Source organism: Taudactylus pleione, unplaced genomic scaffold, assembly GCF_031769625.1.
Source record: "Taudactylus pleione unplaced genomic scaffold, aTauple2 ptg000434l, whole genome shotgun sequence".
Taxonomy (NCBI): domain Eukaryota; kingdom Metazoa; phylum Chordata; class Amphibia; order Anura; family Myobatrachidae; genus Taudactylus; species Taudactylus pleione.
The window spans coordinates 7,659,472-7,677,461 of record NW_028284836.1 but is presented as its reverse complement, the minus strand read 5'-3'; the positions used below and the strand labels follow the sequence as shown (position 1 = coordinate 7,677,461).

The window sequence follows — 17,990 nt, the reverse complement described above, 5'->3', positions numbered from 1 at the left end:
GCGCACATTCCAGAATATGGACCTTCCATACATTTTCTCACCCCTCTTGTTACATGTCTCTGTGTAGCGTTAGTCGCCATTACTTGAATAATGAAACAAGTTTCTCTTTATTCTCCTGCAGTGCGGACGGGGAGTTCGCGATCACGCACATGACGAAGGCTCACCTGTTTCACAATGGGAAGGTAAAGTGGACCCCGCCGGCGATCTACAAGAGCTCCTGCAGCATCGACGTCACCTTCTTCCCTTTTGACCAGCAGAACTGCAAGATGAAATTTGGTTCTTGGACGTACGACAAGGCCAACATTGACTTGGAGAGCATGGAGCGCAACGTGGACCTGAAGGACTACTGGGAGAGCGGGGAGTGGGCCATAGTGAACGCTGTTGGGACGTACAACTCCAAAAAGTATGACTGCTGCACGGAAATATACCCTGACATCACGTATTTCTTTATTATTCGGCGTTTGCCCCTGTTCTACACCATCAATTTGATTATCCCATGTCTGTTGATCTCCTGCCTCACCGTCCTCGTGTTCTACCTTCCATCGGACTGCGGGGAGAAGATCACTCTCTGCATCTCTGTACTTTTGTCCCTCACCGTGTTTCTTCTGCTGATTACAGAGATCATCCCCTCCACGTCACTGGTGATCCCACTGATTGGGGAGTACCTCCTCTTCACCATGATTTTCGTCACGCTCTCCATCGTCATCACCGTTTTCGTGCTGAACGTCCACCATCGCTCACCTAGTACTCACAAGATGCCTCTTTGGGTGCGCTCTGTCTTTCTGGACCACATACCCAGGTGGCTCTTTATGAAGCGGCCACCGGCTCCGGTGGAGGATATCATTGGTCAGTATGACACACCAGAGCTTAAACTCAGTACTTCCAAATATTGGATGGAGACGGATGTGGATGAGAAATGGGGGGACCAGGAGGTTGAGATGCAGCCTTGCCACGTACATCACATCTCCACCCACAACCATAATGTTCAGTACCGTTATGACTATAACCATCCGGTGCCTGGGGGGCAATGCCAGACCCCTCGACAGAACAAGGTGGAGAACGTTGAACCTAATTTCTTGCTCTCCCCAAGCATTTTAAAAGCTTTAGAAGGAGTTCACTACATAGCGGACCACCTGCGGGCTGAGGACGCTGACTTTTCTGTAAGTATAACACTTATTCTCAGCATGTAAACTTGGCGGAACTTAAATGTAAACGCCTCAGAAACTGATAGCACCATTAGGTGTATTTGAAGCAGATTCTGAAGACATGTTGGATGGTGCTCTTCGCTGCTTGGCTTACCTCATCACAGCAATCACCCATAGCTCTAAGGTGGGTACCTAAACTACAACCATGCCAACTAATCAGCAATTACCTTTAATCTGTCTAGAGCAGTTTGGATAATGAAAGCAAAATGTCTGTTTGGTTGCTATGGTTTTAGTTTAGATTTGCACTTACATGCAATTCCAGTAAGTCTCCTTTACTGAGTTTGCTTTTTGTAGCCATGATAACGACTGGTAGAGGCAGCCATTTTGTGGACTTAACCAATATTTCTTATTATTATTATCCTTTATTTATATGGCACCACCAGGGTTCCGCAGCACCACAGCAAAGTACATAAATAAGTGAACAAGACAACAGCGACTTACAGTGCAAGAACATGGTTTATATACAATACATTGCTGCATTAGCGATTTATAACATTCAAAATAAGCAGCAGAGTCAACAACCAAGTGTTATGTGACCTTGTGGGAGGTGAGGAGTAGGTTAAAGTACAAGTAAGGAGAAGCACAAGAGGGAAGAGGGCCCTGCTCATGAGAGCTTACATTCTAAAGGGGAGGGGCAGTCAGACAGGGGTGGCACAGATGGGGTAGACAGGGAGGAAGGAGCATGTAACAGTGGATTAGGATAAAAGCTGGAAGGCATTGATGAAGTAGAGGGTCTTAAGAGTCAGTTTGAAGATTTGTAGAGAGGTAGAGAGTCTGATAGGGAGAGGGAGGGAGTTCCAGAGGTAGGGAGCAGTGCTGGCAGAATCTTGGAGGCGGGAGTGTGAGTAATCAGTTGGCAATCCAGCTATTCACCAAAATGTAAGTAAGTCAGTGGGAACTTTAATTGTAGCACAAGATACAGCTTTTCCCCATCAAACACACAGGGTTATGTACTAGCAAAACACGTGCAGTATGCATACCGGCTATTCAGGAATTGTAGAGGTGCCAAACGGACAACAAAAGCTTCTGTTTCTGACAGTGATGGGGCTCATTACCATTTCCTATAGGATCATGTACTGGTGAGGCTAACAAGTGTTTATCAAGTATCGTAGCAACACTTACACCTGTTTTGATAACATAATTTCCTGATGGTGTTATCAGAACAAAAATGTTTGTTTTTTTTGTTATAAATGTGTTATTCTTGGAATGCAGTTTTTTTTTTTTACTTGTTATTTTGGATGGACACAAGTAATAAATACACGGCTTATACATCATATGAATTTCAGTAGTAAAGAGAGAAGAACATTTTATATGCCTGTAGTTCAGGTCAAACAATTACAGTATATAAACAAGGTTCTGAGGAGGGAAGAGGGGGTTGGAGGGGAGAATATGGTGAAAGGGGAGGGGTCACAGAGTGGGCTCGGGATGCAATCATATCCCGGCGAGGGTGACATGACCGGCGTCTAGATGTAGACTCCACTCATTTTGGCGCTGTTGGGAGACTGGCGCCCGGCATCCCGATCGAAGGGATGCCGGGCGCCGCGAGCGGACAGCCACGGGGGGGGGGGAAGGGTTAGGTTTAGGGCTCCCAGGGGGGACTTAGGGTTAGGCACCCCCCCGGGAGGGTTAGGCTAGGGGGAGGGAGGGTTAGGCACCCCCGGGGGGAGGTTACGGTTAGGCACCCACCCGGGGTACTTAGGTTTAGGCAGCGGGGAAGGGGGGGGTTAGGTTTAGGCACTTGGGGGGGAGGTTAGGCACCCCTAAAGGAGGGTTAGGGTTAGGGGGTAGGTTAGGTTAGTTAGTACTTACCTGGGGACGATCGGGATTTCCAGCGCTGTCGGGCTGCTGCTGCCGGGATCTCTTCCTTTGTCAGCCTGACACTGCCGAGATTCGAACTGCCGGCCATGCAGCCGGCAGTATTACATACGATTCCGCGGGCTCAGGGTTCAGAGTTAAATAATAGTAGATGAGCCAGAGGCTGTTCCATGAAAAGCAGGTTGCCAAGCCAAGGGGGGTGAGGACTGGGTGTTGCCAGTGCTGTGTGGGTGTTGCCAGTGCTGTGTGGGTGTGGCCAGTGCTGTGTGGGTGTGGCCATTGTCATGTGGGTGTGGCCAGTGCTGTGTGGGGGCGTGGCCAGTGCCATGTTGGTGTGACCAGTACTGTGCAGGTGTGGCCATTGCCCTATGGGCGTGTACATTCCCTACACTAAGACATAGGGGTCTATTTACTAAGCAGTGTTAGGAGACAGAGTGAAAAGTGATACGGTACCAGCCAATCAGCTCCTAACTGTCATCTCACAGGCTGTGTTTGAAAAATGACAGTTAAGAGCTGATTGGCTGGCACCTTATCACTTTTTACTCTGTCTCATAACACTGCTTAGTAAATAGGCCCCTTGGAGTGTGATAAAGTGGACAGAGATAAAGTACCAACCAATCAGCTCCTAACTGTCACATTACAGTTTGAAATATGACAGTTAGGAGCTGATTAGTTAGTGCTTTATCACTTTCCACTTTATCACTCTCCAAGTTTTAGGCCCGTATTCAATTTGAGCTGAGCCACAATACTTTTTTGCCTCTTGGACTTTTTGCCTACATCGCGTGTTTTGCAGACGGAAAAGTATCGCGCGCGTGCCCGCTAATCCCCGTATTCAATTTGATAGTACGCAAAAGCGGGACCCAGCGAAACTTAAACAAGCGGAAAGCCCTGTCCGTTTTGGGGAAATCAGTCTGACACCCCCTATAAGATGCTCTGGAATGGGGGTTCCCTATGGTACCCCCAGATTTGGCTTGCTGAAGGTATTTTGTGTTTTTAAACGGGCTCAATAGCTGCTAAATAGCGTTTTTGTATAAGTGATGCAGAATAGTATTCAGGATTTTGTTTTGCAGAAAATAACTTATCCCAGCAAATTTGGGGTACTTGAAAATGGGGGTCAGCATATTTAAAAATTGCTAAAGTGAAGTTTAAAAAAAACATGAAAAATCCACCTGCTGCAAGCCCCTGCAATGATAAAAACACTTGGGGCATACTTGGGGACCCCCCCAGAGGCAAGTTCGCTAGTTTTTATCTTTGTCCCCCAACTTTTTTTTTTTTCACCTCCAAAATTAGTGATTTTTTGGGGTGTCCTTAAGTGTTTTTTTTTTATTTTGACACAGATTACCTTTGGGGGACTGTCTGAAGGCTGCACGGGGGTTCCCGCAACGTTGCACCCCATAACCCTAATCCTGCACTTTCTTCCGCCTGCTGTTCATAGGAGAAACTTTTCCGCCTATGACATTGCATTGACTTTCCGCCTAGGCGGAAAGTCTTCCAAATTGAATACGGAGTAAAATCAAAACAGGCGAAAATGACGTCATCAGCGAAAAGTTTTCGCCAAAAACACACGAAAACGGCTTTTCGCTCCAAACTGAATACGGGCCATAGTACATCTCCCCCTAAATATGTAAAATTAAAAAAATAAATGTGTATGACAAAAACAGAAATACAATTTTAATACTTATGATTTATGGTCGAGTGTGTGACCAGCTGGACGACTGGTCACCATCATGCTGTCATGACGATGGGCCTATCTTTATGTGGCTGCCTGGAGCAGTAGCTCTATCCGCGCCATTCTTAGTCTGGCCCTGGCACTAAGTGAAGTAACATGGCAAGGTATGACTGGCTGTGTCTATAGTGTGTTATGCCTACTGTAAGCAGGTACCTGTACACGTTATGGCTACCTAGCTACTTATATTGTATTAATCTATACTCTCATATAAATTAGAAAAGGATTAGTAAAAAAAAAAGAAAATGGTTCATAATTATCTATCATCTCCCCATTCAGTGTCTGATTGAGTCATGTGCAAAAGTGCCCGCATCAGCGTCTATGAGCGGGCGCCCGCCTGCGAATGAATGCCACTGTCCTACATACTCCTTCCCCTGTGTACGTCTGTGCGGCCGGATGTGCAAGGACTGAGGCGCCCACTTTTACCGCCTGTGCACGCTGTAATAAATATGGTGCATCCATATACACCACAATCGGACACACCAACAAAGGGGCTGATTCAGCATGGCACGTACCCTGGACGCAGATTTCCCGACTATCGGGGGCGTGTCGGCTCTGTTTTCCGGCAGTGGTAAGGCCAGGGGCCATGTATGCAGTTTCCTGACCTTGCTAGCAGTGGCGTTCCTCCCCGTGGTGACACCCAGTGCAGACAAGATTGTAGTACGGCAAAAAAGGGGTGTGGTCTCGTGGGTAGGAGGCATGGTATCGCGGGCCGTTTTAGTCACTCCGGGGGGCCCAAAGATGTGTACTACCCCCGGGGACCAGTCTGTGTGCAGTGCCGGCTCCCCAATGTGTCAGGAGCTGAGTCTTGTACATAATGCTACAGTGCAGCACTCGGCTCCTGTCACTGAGGAGTCGGCACTTTGGTGTCACCCCTCGGCGGGTGACATCCGGGTGCGGCCTGCACCCCCCCCTTGTGACACCATTGCTCGCAGGTCTGCCAGCCTGCCTAAGGTGAGGCTTACTCAGCTACCTGGCTACGGCAACCATCGCGACCAGTGCTGGGATCGCAACTGCAGCAGGGGGGTGTCGTACAGGCAGGGGGGTGTCGTACAGGCAGGGGGGTGTCATACAGGCAGGGGGTGTCATACAGGGGGTGTCGTACAGGCAGGTGTCATACAGCGGAGTGTGTCATACAGGGGTGTGTGTCATACAGGGGTGTGTGTCATACAGGGGTGTGTGTCATACAGGGGGTGTGTCATACAGGGGGGTGTCGTACAGGCAGGTGTCATACAGGGGGATGTCATACAGGGGGGGTGTCATACAGGGGGGGTGTCATACAGGGGGGTGTCATACAAGGGGGTGTCATACAGAGGGTATCATACAGGGGGATGTCATACAGGGGAGTGTCATACAGGGGAGTGTCATACAGGGGGAGTGTCATACAGGGGGAGTGTCATACAGGGGAGTGTCATACAGGGGGGGTGTCATACAAGGGGGTGTCATACAGGGGAGTGTCATACAGGGGGAGTGTCATACAGGGGAGTGTCATACAGGGGAGTGTCATACAGGGGGGGTGTCATACAGGGGGGTGTCATACAGGGGGGTGTCATACAGGGGGAGTGTCATACAGGGGAGTGTCATACAGGGGGGGTGTCATACAAGGGGGTGTCATACAGGGGAATGTCATACAGGGGGAGTGTCATACAGGGGAGTGTCATACAGGGGAGTGTCATACAGGGGGTGTGTCATACAGGGGTGTGTGTCATACAGGGGTGTGTGTCATACAGGGGTGTGTCATACAGGGGGGTGTCATACAGGGGGGTGTCATACAGGGGAGTGTCATACAGGGGGTGTGTCATACAGGGGGGGGTGTCATACAGGGGTGTGTGTCATACAGGGGGGTGTCATACAGGGGGGTGTCATACAGGGGGGTGTCATACAAGGGCGTGTCATAAAGGGGGGTGTCATACGGGGGTTGTCGTACACCTTCTGCCGCATTTGCATATTAGCAAGGACAGAATTGCAAAGCTGATTGCGTGCAGTCTGATGCTGAATCACCCCCTGTGTACAGACATATTCACATCTCCCAGCTCTTTCCTACTTCTCTTCCTTAGTAAATCTGCCATTGATTTATCATGATAATGAAACAACGCTCCTGTTCAATTTAATTGAATGAGAGCACACACTGCGCCCCGTCTTGCTAGGACAGAATCCAGACTAATCTTGTTAAAGAAGCTTTCTCCACATTTACAGTCACATATGTTCATACTGAGCTATTTAGCCTGGTTAATGGCTTGTGCTATAAAATGACTGCGCACAGTCATCACATACTGCAGGCATTGGGCGCAGGTTACTCATGTAGTAATAAGAATAGAATATATAGATTAGTGCCTGCAGAAACCTTTCTCATTGATTCACTGTACTTTTAATACTCAGTAATGTATAATTGTTATAATATTCTATTGTTCAGTGGCAATTATCCTGCAGTAGTATATTAACGCATTCTGCACCAACAAATAACATTATTAATTCTTATCAACCCAAACGAATGCTACTAGCATCGCACCCTCTGTGTATAACAGTATAGTGTTCCTTATCTTCTGTTCCCATAATCCTGAATCATTTTTATCACCATTGCAGCACGCTAAGTACCTAATTCAGGGGGGCTGCGTCTTTATGCCAAAGCCCTGCCCTTGTGTACACCCGTGCGTCCGAATGTGCAATGCCAGTGTCAATGGACGCAGAATTACCGCCCAGTGCGTTATAGATGCACCATCAAAACTTGCTCCAGCCCCATCGTGACGCATGCGCGGTGCGTCTCAGACGCTTGCGCAGAAGAAACATTGGCCGTTTGTGTGAATATCGCCATAAAGTGGCGCTCAGAATCAGGCCCTAAGGGTGATGGTGCATCGCTAATAAATCAAACGTGTCCCATCCTGGGAAATGAGGTACATTGTAAGATTCCTAAAATGATTGAATTTTATAATCGGATAACACATATTTCTACATTAACTGATCTATGGATAAATACAGCGCCGATGAGATAGTCGCAGGGCCTGGGTAGAGAAGGGGGTGTGGCTAAATGCTGTAGACGTAACCACGCCCCCCCCTCATTAAAACACTGTGGGTCTCATCCAGACCCGCTCGCAAGTGGGTCGATGTTTGGCTGTGCACACGCGCAGCGGCCGCACAGCGCGTGCGCAAGCCCCTGAGCGAGAGAGAAATTCTCTTGCTCCAGGGCCCACTACAAAAGGGGCGGCTCGCCCCATTTTGTAGGCGTGGTGTTGTTTTGCAAACGGAGGCGTTCCCAAGCGAACACTTGTCAATGGGGCCGCCCACAAACGGCATCACCAGTGATGTCAGTGGGAGAGCTTCCGTCTCTATTAGAGCCGAAAGCTCTCTGGGGCTTGCGACAGATGAGACCCTACCACAAGGGTCTCGTCGCAAGCCCCGATGGTCTCGATGGTTTTGACCATCGCGACCATCATCCTGGTCGCTCGTTAAGGCTGTGGGTAGTAACCCACAGCCTAGCGAGCGGCCAGGAGGCCGGATCTCTTTTCAGATGTGGCCGCCCTCATTCAGAGCGAGCGCTCGCATTTTGCGAGCAGCTCTGAATGAGGTCCTGTGCACGGAACCTCTCGGCGTCCCTGGATAAATAGCACATTTAAATGTAAAAATAATGAATTTTCAAAACATATCTGAAACCTCATTTCGCCATCAGCTAAGTGCACTGAAGACAATCTGTAATAACGGCCATCAGATGATAGTACAGGACTCGCTGGACGGGAAGTGAATTCTCCCTTTCACATTATTTTAAAGACAGATAAAACACGAATCTTTAAACTCCTTAGTGGTTGATATCCGCAGTTAACCCATATGACTTTCAGGTACAGTATATTAACCCTTATCTAAAAGTAAAGACACCCGACAACCAGAGTTGGAAATCATTTAGGTCAAATTTATTTTGACATCATCCAATAAAAATTCCTGCAATTTTCTGAGTATTAATTAATTATATTTAGTTTGATAGCAGACAACAAAGAACGGACAGTAGTGTTCTCGCTAGTAAGTGGGGATGGCAGGGTCCAGACCCGCGGCAAGGGCAGCCTGTGTGCGCCGAGGGCACACTCGCTCACGGAAAGGGGGCGTGGCTGATTGGGGAGGGAGCCAGTGGCGTAAGTTCATCCCAGATGCCCGGAGGCAAGTTATCAATTAGTGCCCCCCTATCCCCCATATTTATAGCCCTAAGTGGCGTGAATATATTGTGGATGATGGAGGAGGTGCCTCTTCAGTGCTGGCGCCCGGCGGCAGGCGCCTCCATTGTCTCCCATACTTCTGCCCCTGGAGGGAGTGTGTCCTTGCGGAATGCCCCCAATTCATCACACTTAGGAGCGTGCTCCCCTCACAGTGAATAGATGTGCACGGCATCTATTCACCCGCCGGTGATTGGTCACTGCAACTTTTCCCACACGTGGGACACAAGGACCCGTGGGTGGGGAAGGCTTAGGGCAGGTTGCTGCAGCGGGGCACTGCTGAAAGGGTATGGAGCATTTTAGCTTCCTGAAACTTAGAATGTACAGTAGATTTTACAATTAATATATCAAGCCACTTATCAAACCCACAGTCTAATAATTCAGCTGAACTATATAGATCTGTTATGTCAAGAATTTAAAACACCTTCACACCTTCTTATTACATTTGGGAGCACCTAATTGGCTTACTACTTTACTAAGCTATGGAAAGTGATGTATTGGAAAGTGATAAACTACCAGCCACGCAGCTCCTAACTCATGTTATAGGCTGTGTTTGAATAATGACCGTTAGGAGCTGATTGGTTGGTAGTTTATCACTCTCCAATTTATCACTTTCCAGAGCTTCATGCATCTGCCCCACAGTCTATGTTTACTGTTATTTCAAAGGGGTCTGTTTGGCAATAATTGCGATATTGGCTCAAATATGTTGCCAATATTTGTGTTATCATGTTCCCGCTGAGAAGTCCCCGCAGGCAGTGATTTCGGTTGTCTGAAAAGACTGTCCTGCTCTGCGCATGTCACATGACATGTCTGGGTTCAGCACACTGGATGTTATTATATTTGTCCAGTTGGTAGACAATGCAGCTGGCCAGAGTGTGTAATGGTGTCGCTCAGTATACTGGTGCAGATGGCGGTTAGGCCACGCGTGGTACAACTTAACCAGATTTTAGGTTTATTTAACCAGGTTGAAACAACATGTAGCATAGAGACACAGGGAAAAACAGGTACAACCCTGATATTGGTGCTGCCTGGAGCGTAGGAGTATTGCTGGGCATTGTAGTGCGCTGGGCAGTAATATGACCTACACCCTGGTGAGCCGGTGGCTGATACAGTAAGAGGCCGATATCTGACTGTGTGCTTACCGTCCCTCTTTGCTGAGGGTCTCTAAGACGGCTTTTTTTAATAAATGAATCCACTTTATTATTGGTGGACCTGCAAAATAAAGCATACTGTCTATACTGGGAGACCCCCGAAAATCAGAATGCGCTCCAGGCACCCCGCAAGAGTAGGAGAGTCCCCCGAAATGGGCGCCGGCCCCCCGCCATGAAAGTGGGCGGTTCAGGGGTGCATTGAAGCGATTCGTGCTGTATCTCTTCATCGTAGCTCCACCCCCTGCTTTATAATGGCGGTAATATCGGCATTATAAAGCAGGGTGCGGGGCCGCGATCACATCTGCATGCCCCTGCTCCGCCTACTGACACCGCCCCCACCCTCCCTGCTGCAGAGACCTGGCAGCCCCCTCCCGTACGTGACACTGCACTACATGCCTTGCGGGAGCAGAGGGCCTTGATCAGAGATGGACGCAATCCTGATTTTTACGCAATTGAGCGATTATCTGGAATGTGTCAAATTTTATTATCGTCTCGTTGCTGGCAGCGAGATTTGCAAAGTGATTGACAGGCAGCGACCATTTGTGGGCAGCAAAGGTGGTTTGGCGACTCAAACACAGGCGCGTCGCCACCTTTTTTCGGGACGTGTCTCAGCTTACGAACCCATACGCGGTAAAAATGGCTCCAGCGCCTCAGCTCCTGCACGACCATGGGGTTGCTCAGAAGGCTGATCTACGACCGATGCTGCGTCTTTTCACGCAGTCGTTTGGATTTGCAAAGCCGCTGGTGGGCGTCGCAATACAAGTCCCAGCGACTGCGACATTTGCATATATTCGCACAGCCGCTGCATACAAATTTGCAGCTAGGGCAGCATTAGCGCCATCTCTAAATCAGGCTCCGAGACTAAGATAACAACCACCAACAACACAGAGAATAGAGCGGCTGTCCCTGGGCTGCTGAGAGGAGCTTTAATCCTCCGCTATTGCTCTGCGCAGTCATCTACCTGATTTGTCTGCTCCGACCCTGTACAGGATGGATGGGCCCCTTACTGCTGAGTCCTGGGCTCTCCCCGTCCACCCTTGTTATAATCCACCACTGGGGGAACACATAGTTTTGGTGCCTACTTAACCCCCCTCCCCCATAACACTTTAACAGGACAGACTGACACAGCTATGTCAGGACATTTTCTTTCTCACTCTTATCAAGTACTCAAAACGCTGTAATACAGGTCAGCAAGGCCTAGGATACCTGACATGGGGGCTCCAAAACCTATTGCGCTCTTCAACATGCATTTGCTTGGTTCTATTTTGCATCCGTGTTGTCCGCCCTACAGCGCCCATGGGCAGTAACGTGTTGTATTGGATTGCTATGGGGGAGCCCAGTCATTGCTGAGGACACTGTGCTGCATGGAGGCTGTAAGGACATGCTGTGTACATAGCGCAAGGATTGATCTATGACTTTGCCTTATATAGTTATTCCACGCTGGAGTGTACAAGCCCTAAGGTGGCCAGACTATGGGCCTGATTCAGATGCGCTCGCAAAAAGCGAGCGCTCGCCCTGAATCAGGGCGGGCGCTGTTTTTTTTTTTTAGTTGTGGCCTCCTGGCCGCTCGCATAGCTGTGGGTGACCACCCACAGCTATTGCGAGCGGCCAGGATGATGGTCGCGATGGTCTTGACCATCGCGACTATTGGGCTTGCAATGAAACCCTTGTGGTAGTGGTCTCGTGGCCGCAAGCCCCAGAGAGCTTCTGTCTCTAATAGAGCTGGAAGCTCTCTCACTCACTGATGTCAGTGGGGCCGCCCACAAATGGCAGGCGTTCGCTTGGGAACACCTCCGTTTGTGAAACCACCCCCCCCGCCACTCCTACAAAATGGGGCGAGCTGTCGATCAACATCGACAGCCGCCCCTTTTTGTAGTGAGGCACGGAGCGAGTGCTTTTTGCGCTCGCTCCGGGGCTCGTGCACGTGGAGTGCGCATGCCGCACGTGCGCACTGGGCAACCATCGACCCGCTTGCAAGCGGGTCTAAGTTAGGCCCTATATTCCTTAGTCTGGAAATATAATGCAGGAGAGAAGAGCAGTTGCAAATAATAGCTGCAGTGAGTAACGCATGGGAGTAACGGCATTGCGGGCGCCGGGCGCATTGCGGGCAGCTCAGAATCAGGCCCTGTGTCTTGTATTAGGATCACATTGAAGTGAACCCGACTGCTAGAATCTCACCAGATCCATTAATACAATGCAAACACTCAGACTCTTTATGTGTGTGTGGGGTAATCTTACTTTCTATTATATATGAGTTGAGATGGGTACGGGATGCCAGTGCTCGGGTCAGAATCCAGATGCCAGCATCCCGACAGGATTAAGATACAGCCAGCTGTTGGTAAGTATCCTAACCCTTACCCTACTCCTCCCTCCCCACCCCCACACTCTAACTCTCCCCCAGCCCCAGTGCCTATTCCCTAACCCTCCTCCAGTGCCCAACTCTAACCCTCCTCCAGTGCCCAACCCTAACCCTCCTCCAGTGCCCAACCCTAACCCTCCCCCAATGCCCAACCCTAACCCTCCCCCAGTGGAATCGGCATGATTTACCGTTGGACCCCTGCCCGGCGGTTGGAATCCCAACACCAGGAGGCCGGCAGAGGAGGAAATCCCGATCGTCAAAGGTAAGTATTAGCTAACCTATTTCTAACCCCCTAACCCTCCCTTAAGGGTGTCTAACCCTAACCTTCCCCCCAGTGCCTATCCCTAATCCCCCCTCTAAGTGCCTAACCCTAAGTCCCCACCAGGGGTGCCTAACCCTCCCTTCCCCTAGCCTAACCCTAACCTCCCATGGGGGTGCCTAACCCTAAGTCCCCCCCGGGAGCCCTAAACCTAACGCTCCCCCCCCCCCCGCGGCTGTCCACACCGGCGCCCGGCATCACTTCGATCGGGATGCCAGGCTCCGGTCTCCTGGCGTCGGTAAAATGACAGGCGTCTACATTTAGACGCCTGTCATTTAACCTTCACTGGGATAAAACAGTCGGGAAGGCAGCTGTCGAGATTACGTCCATCGGCTTCCCAACTGCATACCCCCCAGTGCCCAACCCTAACCCCCCAAGTGCCTAACCCACCCCCAGTGCCTAGACCTAACCCCTAACCCACCTCCAGTGTCCAACCTTAACTTCTAACTCTAACCCTCCCCCTAACCACACTACTTACCATCGGGATGCCGGCATCCTACACGCCAGGCGCTAAACGGCATTGTTTAAAAAAAAAAAAGTGCATTGGACCCCATTAATGCAATCAACAATGACATGTTTTGATGTAAACCATAAAGAAGGTAATGTACGAGGGTTACCCCCTCACGTGTCCCCGCATCAGATCCATCTCAATGACTAGAAGCCTTCCCATTGAAAGTATAGGATGAATCTGGATTACTGACACCTACTGAACATCAATAGAAACCATTTGAGGGTTTTGCCTTTTAAATGACTGGCACTGTAAGCACAGCGGATAAGCCACTGAAATCAGGCCGATGCCTTCACCCCACAGGCGATTACACTTGGCAGCGGTGTAATGCACCCAGTGTCCGGGTCCGATCACCAAACACGTGACATCATGATGTTATAGCAAGAGGGTGGGTCGCTGGACCAGGGCGTCCTAAGGATGCTCTGGGCATCTTTGCACCTGGAGCAGTGAGAGGCTGGGTACCTGGGGGTTCCACCCACTGACCATGGAACTCTCATGTAGATGCGTCATCTTCACCCTTCTCCATCCAATAAACTGAAAACGCTAGATTGTGCGATCACCTTACATGCCACCATATTGACAAGCAGATCTGCACGTTTCCTGTCACATGACATCACAAAAGTGCAAACGCACTACACAGACTTCTTTTTTTATCTAACTGACACAAAGGGGAGATGTAAGAAGCGATGGCTAAACCTAAAGTGGAGATAAAGTACCAACCAATCAGCTCCTAACTGTCATTTTTTTCAAACACAGCCTGTACAGTGACAGCTATGACCTGATTGGCTGGTACTTTCTATCTCTTCACTTTAGCTCTCTCCAAGGCTGGATACATCTCCCCCTATATCATCACTGTATATAGAGACACTGTGTGCGGACCCCTGTAGGATTGACAATTTTAGGAAAGATGTTTTGAGTCAGATGATCGACAAAACTTCTAAAGATTAAAATAAAACAAAAAAAACAAGTAGCTGACAAATGCATAAATACATACAAATAAATTTAATGTACATTGTATTAAAGGTTTTTCTTATGTAGAATTCTTAAAATAACAAAATGTTAGACTATTTAAAATTTCACTTTAGAAGGACTGTTTTGTTCCAAATCCAAAATCGTGTTTCAGCAGGAGACGTGTCTGTCACATGACTCGTGACTATTTTTGTTCAGGAGTCCAACGGTCCTGCAGAGTTTCCTTCCGACTACGTCAAGTAATGCAGTTTGGCCAGTGCTGTCCATCCCGATAAATGATGCGAGCCTCAGTACTGATGTCCGGCAGGTTGAGGAATTAATGAGATATACATTTGGGAGGGACGTATCAAACCTTCTAAAGAGAACGAAGTGCAGAAGTTGCAACCAATTCGATTCTACCTATCATTTTGACAGCTAGAATCATGGGCAACATCTCTACTTGGCATCTTTAAAAGGTCTGATACATCTCCCCGTAGACACAGTGAGACATGCTGTGAGTACCTTGACCTTGGTTGGTGCCTGGTGGACCGATTAAGGAAATTCCCTGAGATTGGTGTGGGACAAGAGGAGATGTTAATGCAAAAACTCAACAAAGAACCGGACAGGACAACATAAAGTGAATAGCCTCAATAATATAAATACATTTCTTTATAACACTGATAGATAAACCTAGATGAAAAAAATGACATAGGGTTGTCTTGGATAGGTTTTAAACTCTGAGCTTTGACATCACAACTGACCAGTTCTAAAGTTATCATGTAAATTACTGTCTAGATGTATTACTGGCTAATCGGACTTATTGCTCATCTTCGTTATTTGATCATGACTTACAGTGGAAGGGCTGTGATGTACTAAAGTTATGCACATTGTACATTGAGGGCCTCATTTATCAATGAGTTGTATCATTCACAACAACTGATAAAACTTGTGGCGTATGATAAATGGTGCTCCAGCCAATCAGCTCCCAACTGTCATCTATTTGAAAGATGACAGTTGGAAACTGATTGGCTGGAGCATGCGCAACATGTTTTATCACTCATTGTGTCATTGAATTAGGCCCTCTGTCTGCTACTGTATAATAATGTTATTGCCAGCTATGATATGTGACCCTTCCATCCTCTCACTGTCCTCAGGTAAAAGAAGACTGGAAGTATGTAGCAATGGTGATAGACAGGATATTCCTCTGGATGTTCATCATCGTCTGTTTGCTAGGGACAATCGGACTCTTTCTCCCCCCATTCTTGGCAGGAATGATATAGGACTTTGTCACAAGCGCTATGCCAGTCCTAAGGGAGGAGCTCGCCCATTTCCTGCCTATAGGAAGAGAGGGTCCTGCGGGCCCACACCTCAGGCTTCTGGACTCAGCGGCCGCTGGACACACTGGTGCTTGGCTTCCTTCCGGAGGACAGATCGGACGTTCGCTGTCTAAGGCAACTTGCTCATGAATAAAATAAATGATTGAGATGAGTGGTGGGTGGTTCTTCATTCTCTTCTGATGGTTTTTCTTGAGGTTTTATATCCCAGTTGAATGGGAACGTCACCTTCAGAGGAAATCTTCTTTCTACCTGATATGTCTCTTGTCGTCGTCCTGAGATAGGACAAGAGACCTGCTGGGTATATATGATATTATATATAATGTACAGACCAGAGCTCGTCTGGAAGGAACATGTAACGATGTTGGAGTTGCTCCTTAATAACAAAACAAATTGTACTAACCACAATGGCTTCTTTCAGGGGGAGACGAATAAATGACACATTAGTGAGGCTTAACTACATGCTGAACTCCAATATTCGCCATGTTTTAGGATAAACCAATGCACAAACCTTATTCTGTTGCGACGCTAATTCTCAGATATAGGGGGAGAGGTGTTAAACCATCTAAACCAGACCAGGGGAGGTGTTACCCATAGCAACTGAAGAGTTTCTGCCAATCAGTTTATAGGATGCACTTCATAAATGATAGCTAGAAAAACTGGTCGCTATCTACAACTTCTCAGCTTGTCCTCCTTAGAAGGTTGGATACATCTCCCCCTCAGTACATCCTTTCTTCCTCAGATCCATTGTGTAATGATTCTTGTCTGGTAGGAAGAAGCAAACACCCTCCACATGACACACACAGGTGGTCAGCAATACATTCGAAATACCCAGGAGGGCACAAACGCTTAATTAAAAGCCAAATAAATACTAAGAAAAGTATAAAAATATTTAGTGAAAAACAGCTAATGAAGCAGCTCTCAAGAAGGGTGTTTGGGAGCACCCCACAAAACAATGAGTACGCAATTAAATATGAAATAAAGAGAGCGCTAATAAATAGAAGTAAATCTCTTTGATAAGATAAGAGGTAACAATTTTAATAACAATCAATCATGAAGCAACATAAATCATTCTAGAAATGGCCAATAAAACATATATCAATGTTTAAAAATAACCCAGCTAGGTGCCGATTGGAATGGTAGTCAATGAAAAAGAGTCCAAGAATTTTTACAGAAAAAAATAAAATATATATATTCCTAAAGGAGTTTGTAGAACCCACTCCTTACTGGTTAGATTGTAACCTCATCTGTCATTAATCCAAACACGGAAGAACATGATGGGGATCCAGTATTCCGAAGAGACTGCTGGGAGATGGCTCCTTAGGACTTTTGAACTTTCCATACCTGCTTTTTTGCCTAAATAATCTAAATAATCTGACAGATAATCTGACATAAAATCGTTGGTAACAAAATCCTTGTGTGTGTAGAACCCACTCCTTAAGCTGCATACAAACTCCTTTAGGAACATACAGTCAGGTGCATAAATATTGGGACATTGACAGAATTTTCATATTTTGGCTTCTATTCACCACCACAATGGCTTTGAAATGAAACAAACAAGATGTGCTTTAACTGCAGACTTTCAGATTTAATTTGAGGGTAATTACATCCAAATCAGGTGAACGGTGTAGGAATTACAACGGTTTCTATATGTGCCTCCCACTTTTTAAGGGGCCAAAAGTAATGGGACAAACTAAACAATCCTAAATCTAACTTTCACTTTTTAATACTTTGTTGCAAATCCTTTGCAGGCAATTACAGCCTGAAGTCTGGAACGCATAGACATCACCAGACGTTGGGTTTCATCCCTGGTGATGCTCTGCCAGGCCTCTACTGCAAATGTCTTCAGTTCCTGCTTGTTCTTGGGGCATTTTCCCTTCAGTTTTGTCTTCATCAAGTGAAATGCATGCTCAATCGGATTCAGGTCAGGGGATTGACTTGGCCATTGCATAACATTCCACTTTTTAGCCTTAAAAAACTCTTTGGTTGCTTTTGCAGTATGCTTCGGGTCATTGTCCTTCTGCACTGTGAAGCGCCGTCCAATGAGTTCTGAAGCATTTGACTGAATATGAGCATATAATATTGCCCGAAACACTTCAGAATTCATTCTGCTGCTTTTGTCAGCAGTCACATCATCAATAAATACAAGGGAACCAGTTCCATTAGCAGCCATACATACCCACGCCATGACACTACCACCACCATGCTTCACTGATGAGGTGGTATGTTTTGGATCATGAGCAGTTCCTTTCCTTCTCCATACTCTTCTCTTCCCATCACTCTGGTACAAGTTGATCTTTGTCTCATCTGTCCATAGGATATTGTTCCAGAACTGTAATGGCTTTTTTAGATGTTGTTTGGCAAACTCTAATCTGGTCTTCCTGTTTTTGTGGCTCACCAATGGTTTACATCTTGTGGTGAACCCTCTA

At 47.5% G+C, this 17,990-nt stretch overlaps 1 protein-coding gene across 2 annotated transcripts in view; it reads left to right on the top strand.

The window, feature by feature from the left end:
• CHRNA2 (cholinergic receptor nicotinic alpha 2 subunit) overlaps window positions 1-15,684 on the top strand; it is a 124,762-nt gene extending 109,078 nt beyond the window's left edge. For both annotated transcript variants that reach the window (XM_088447537.1, XM_088447538.1), the window contains 2 exons: window positions 122-1,160; window positions 15,382-15,684. In XM_088447537.1, the coding sequence (XP_088303663.1) occupies window positions 122-1,160; window positions 15,382-15,507 (1,165 nt within the window). In that variant the 3' untranslated portion in view covers window positions 15,508-15,684. The remainder of the gene's footprint in view (window positions 1-121; window positions 1,161-15,381) is intronic.
• Window positions 15,685-17,990: the final 2,306 nt, after the last annotated feature.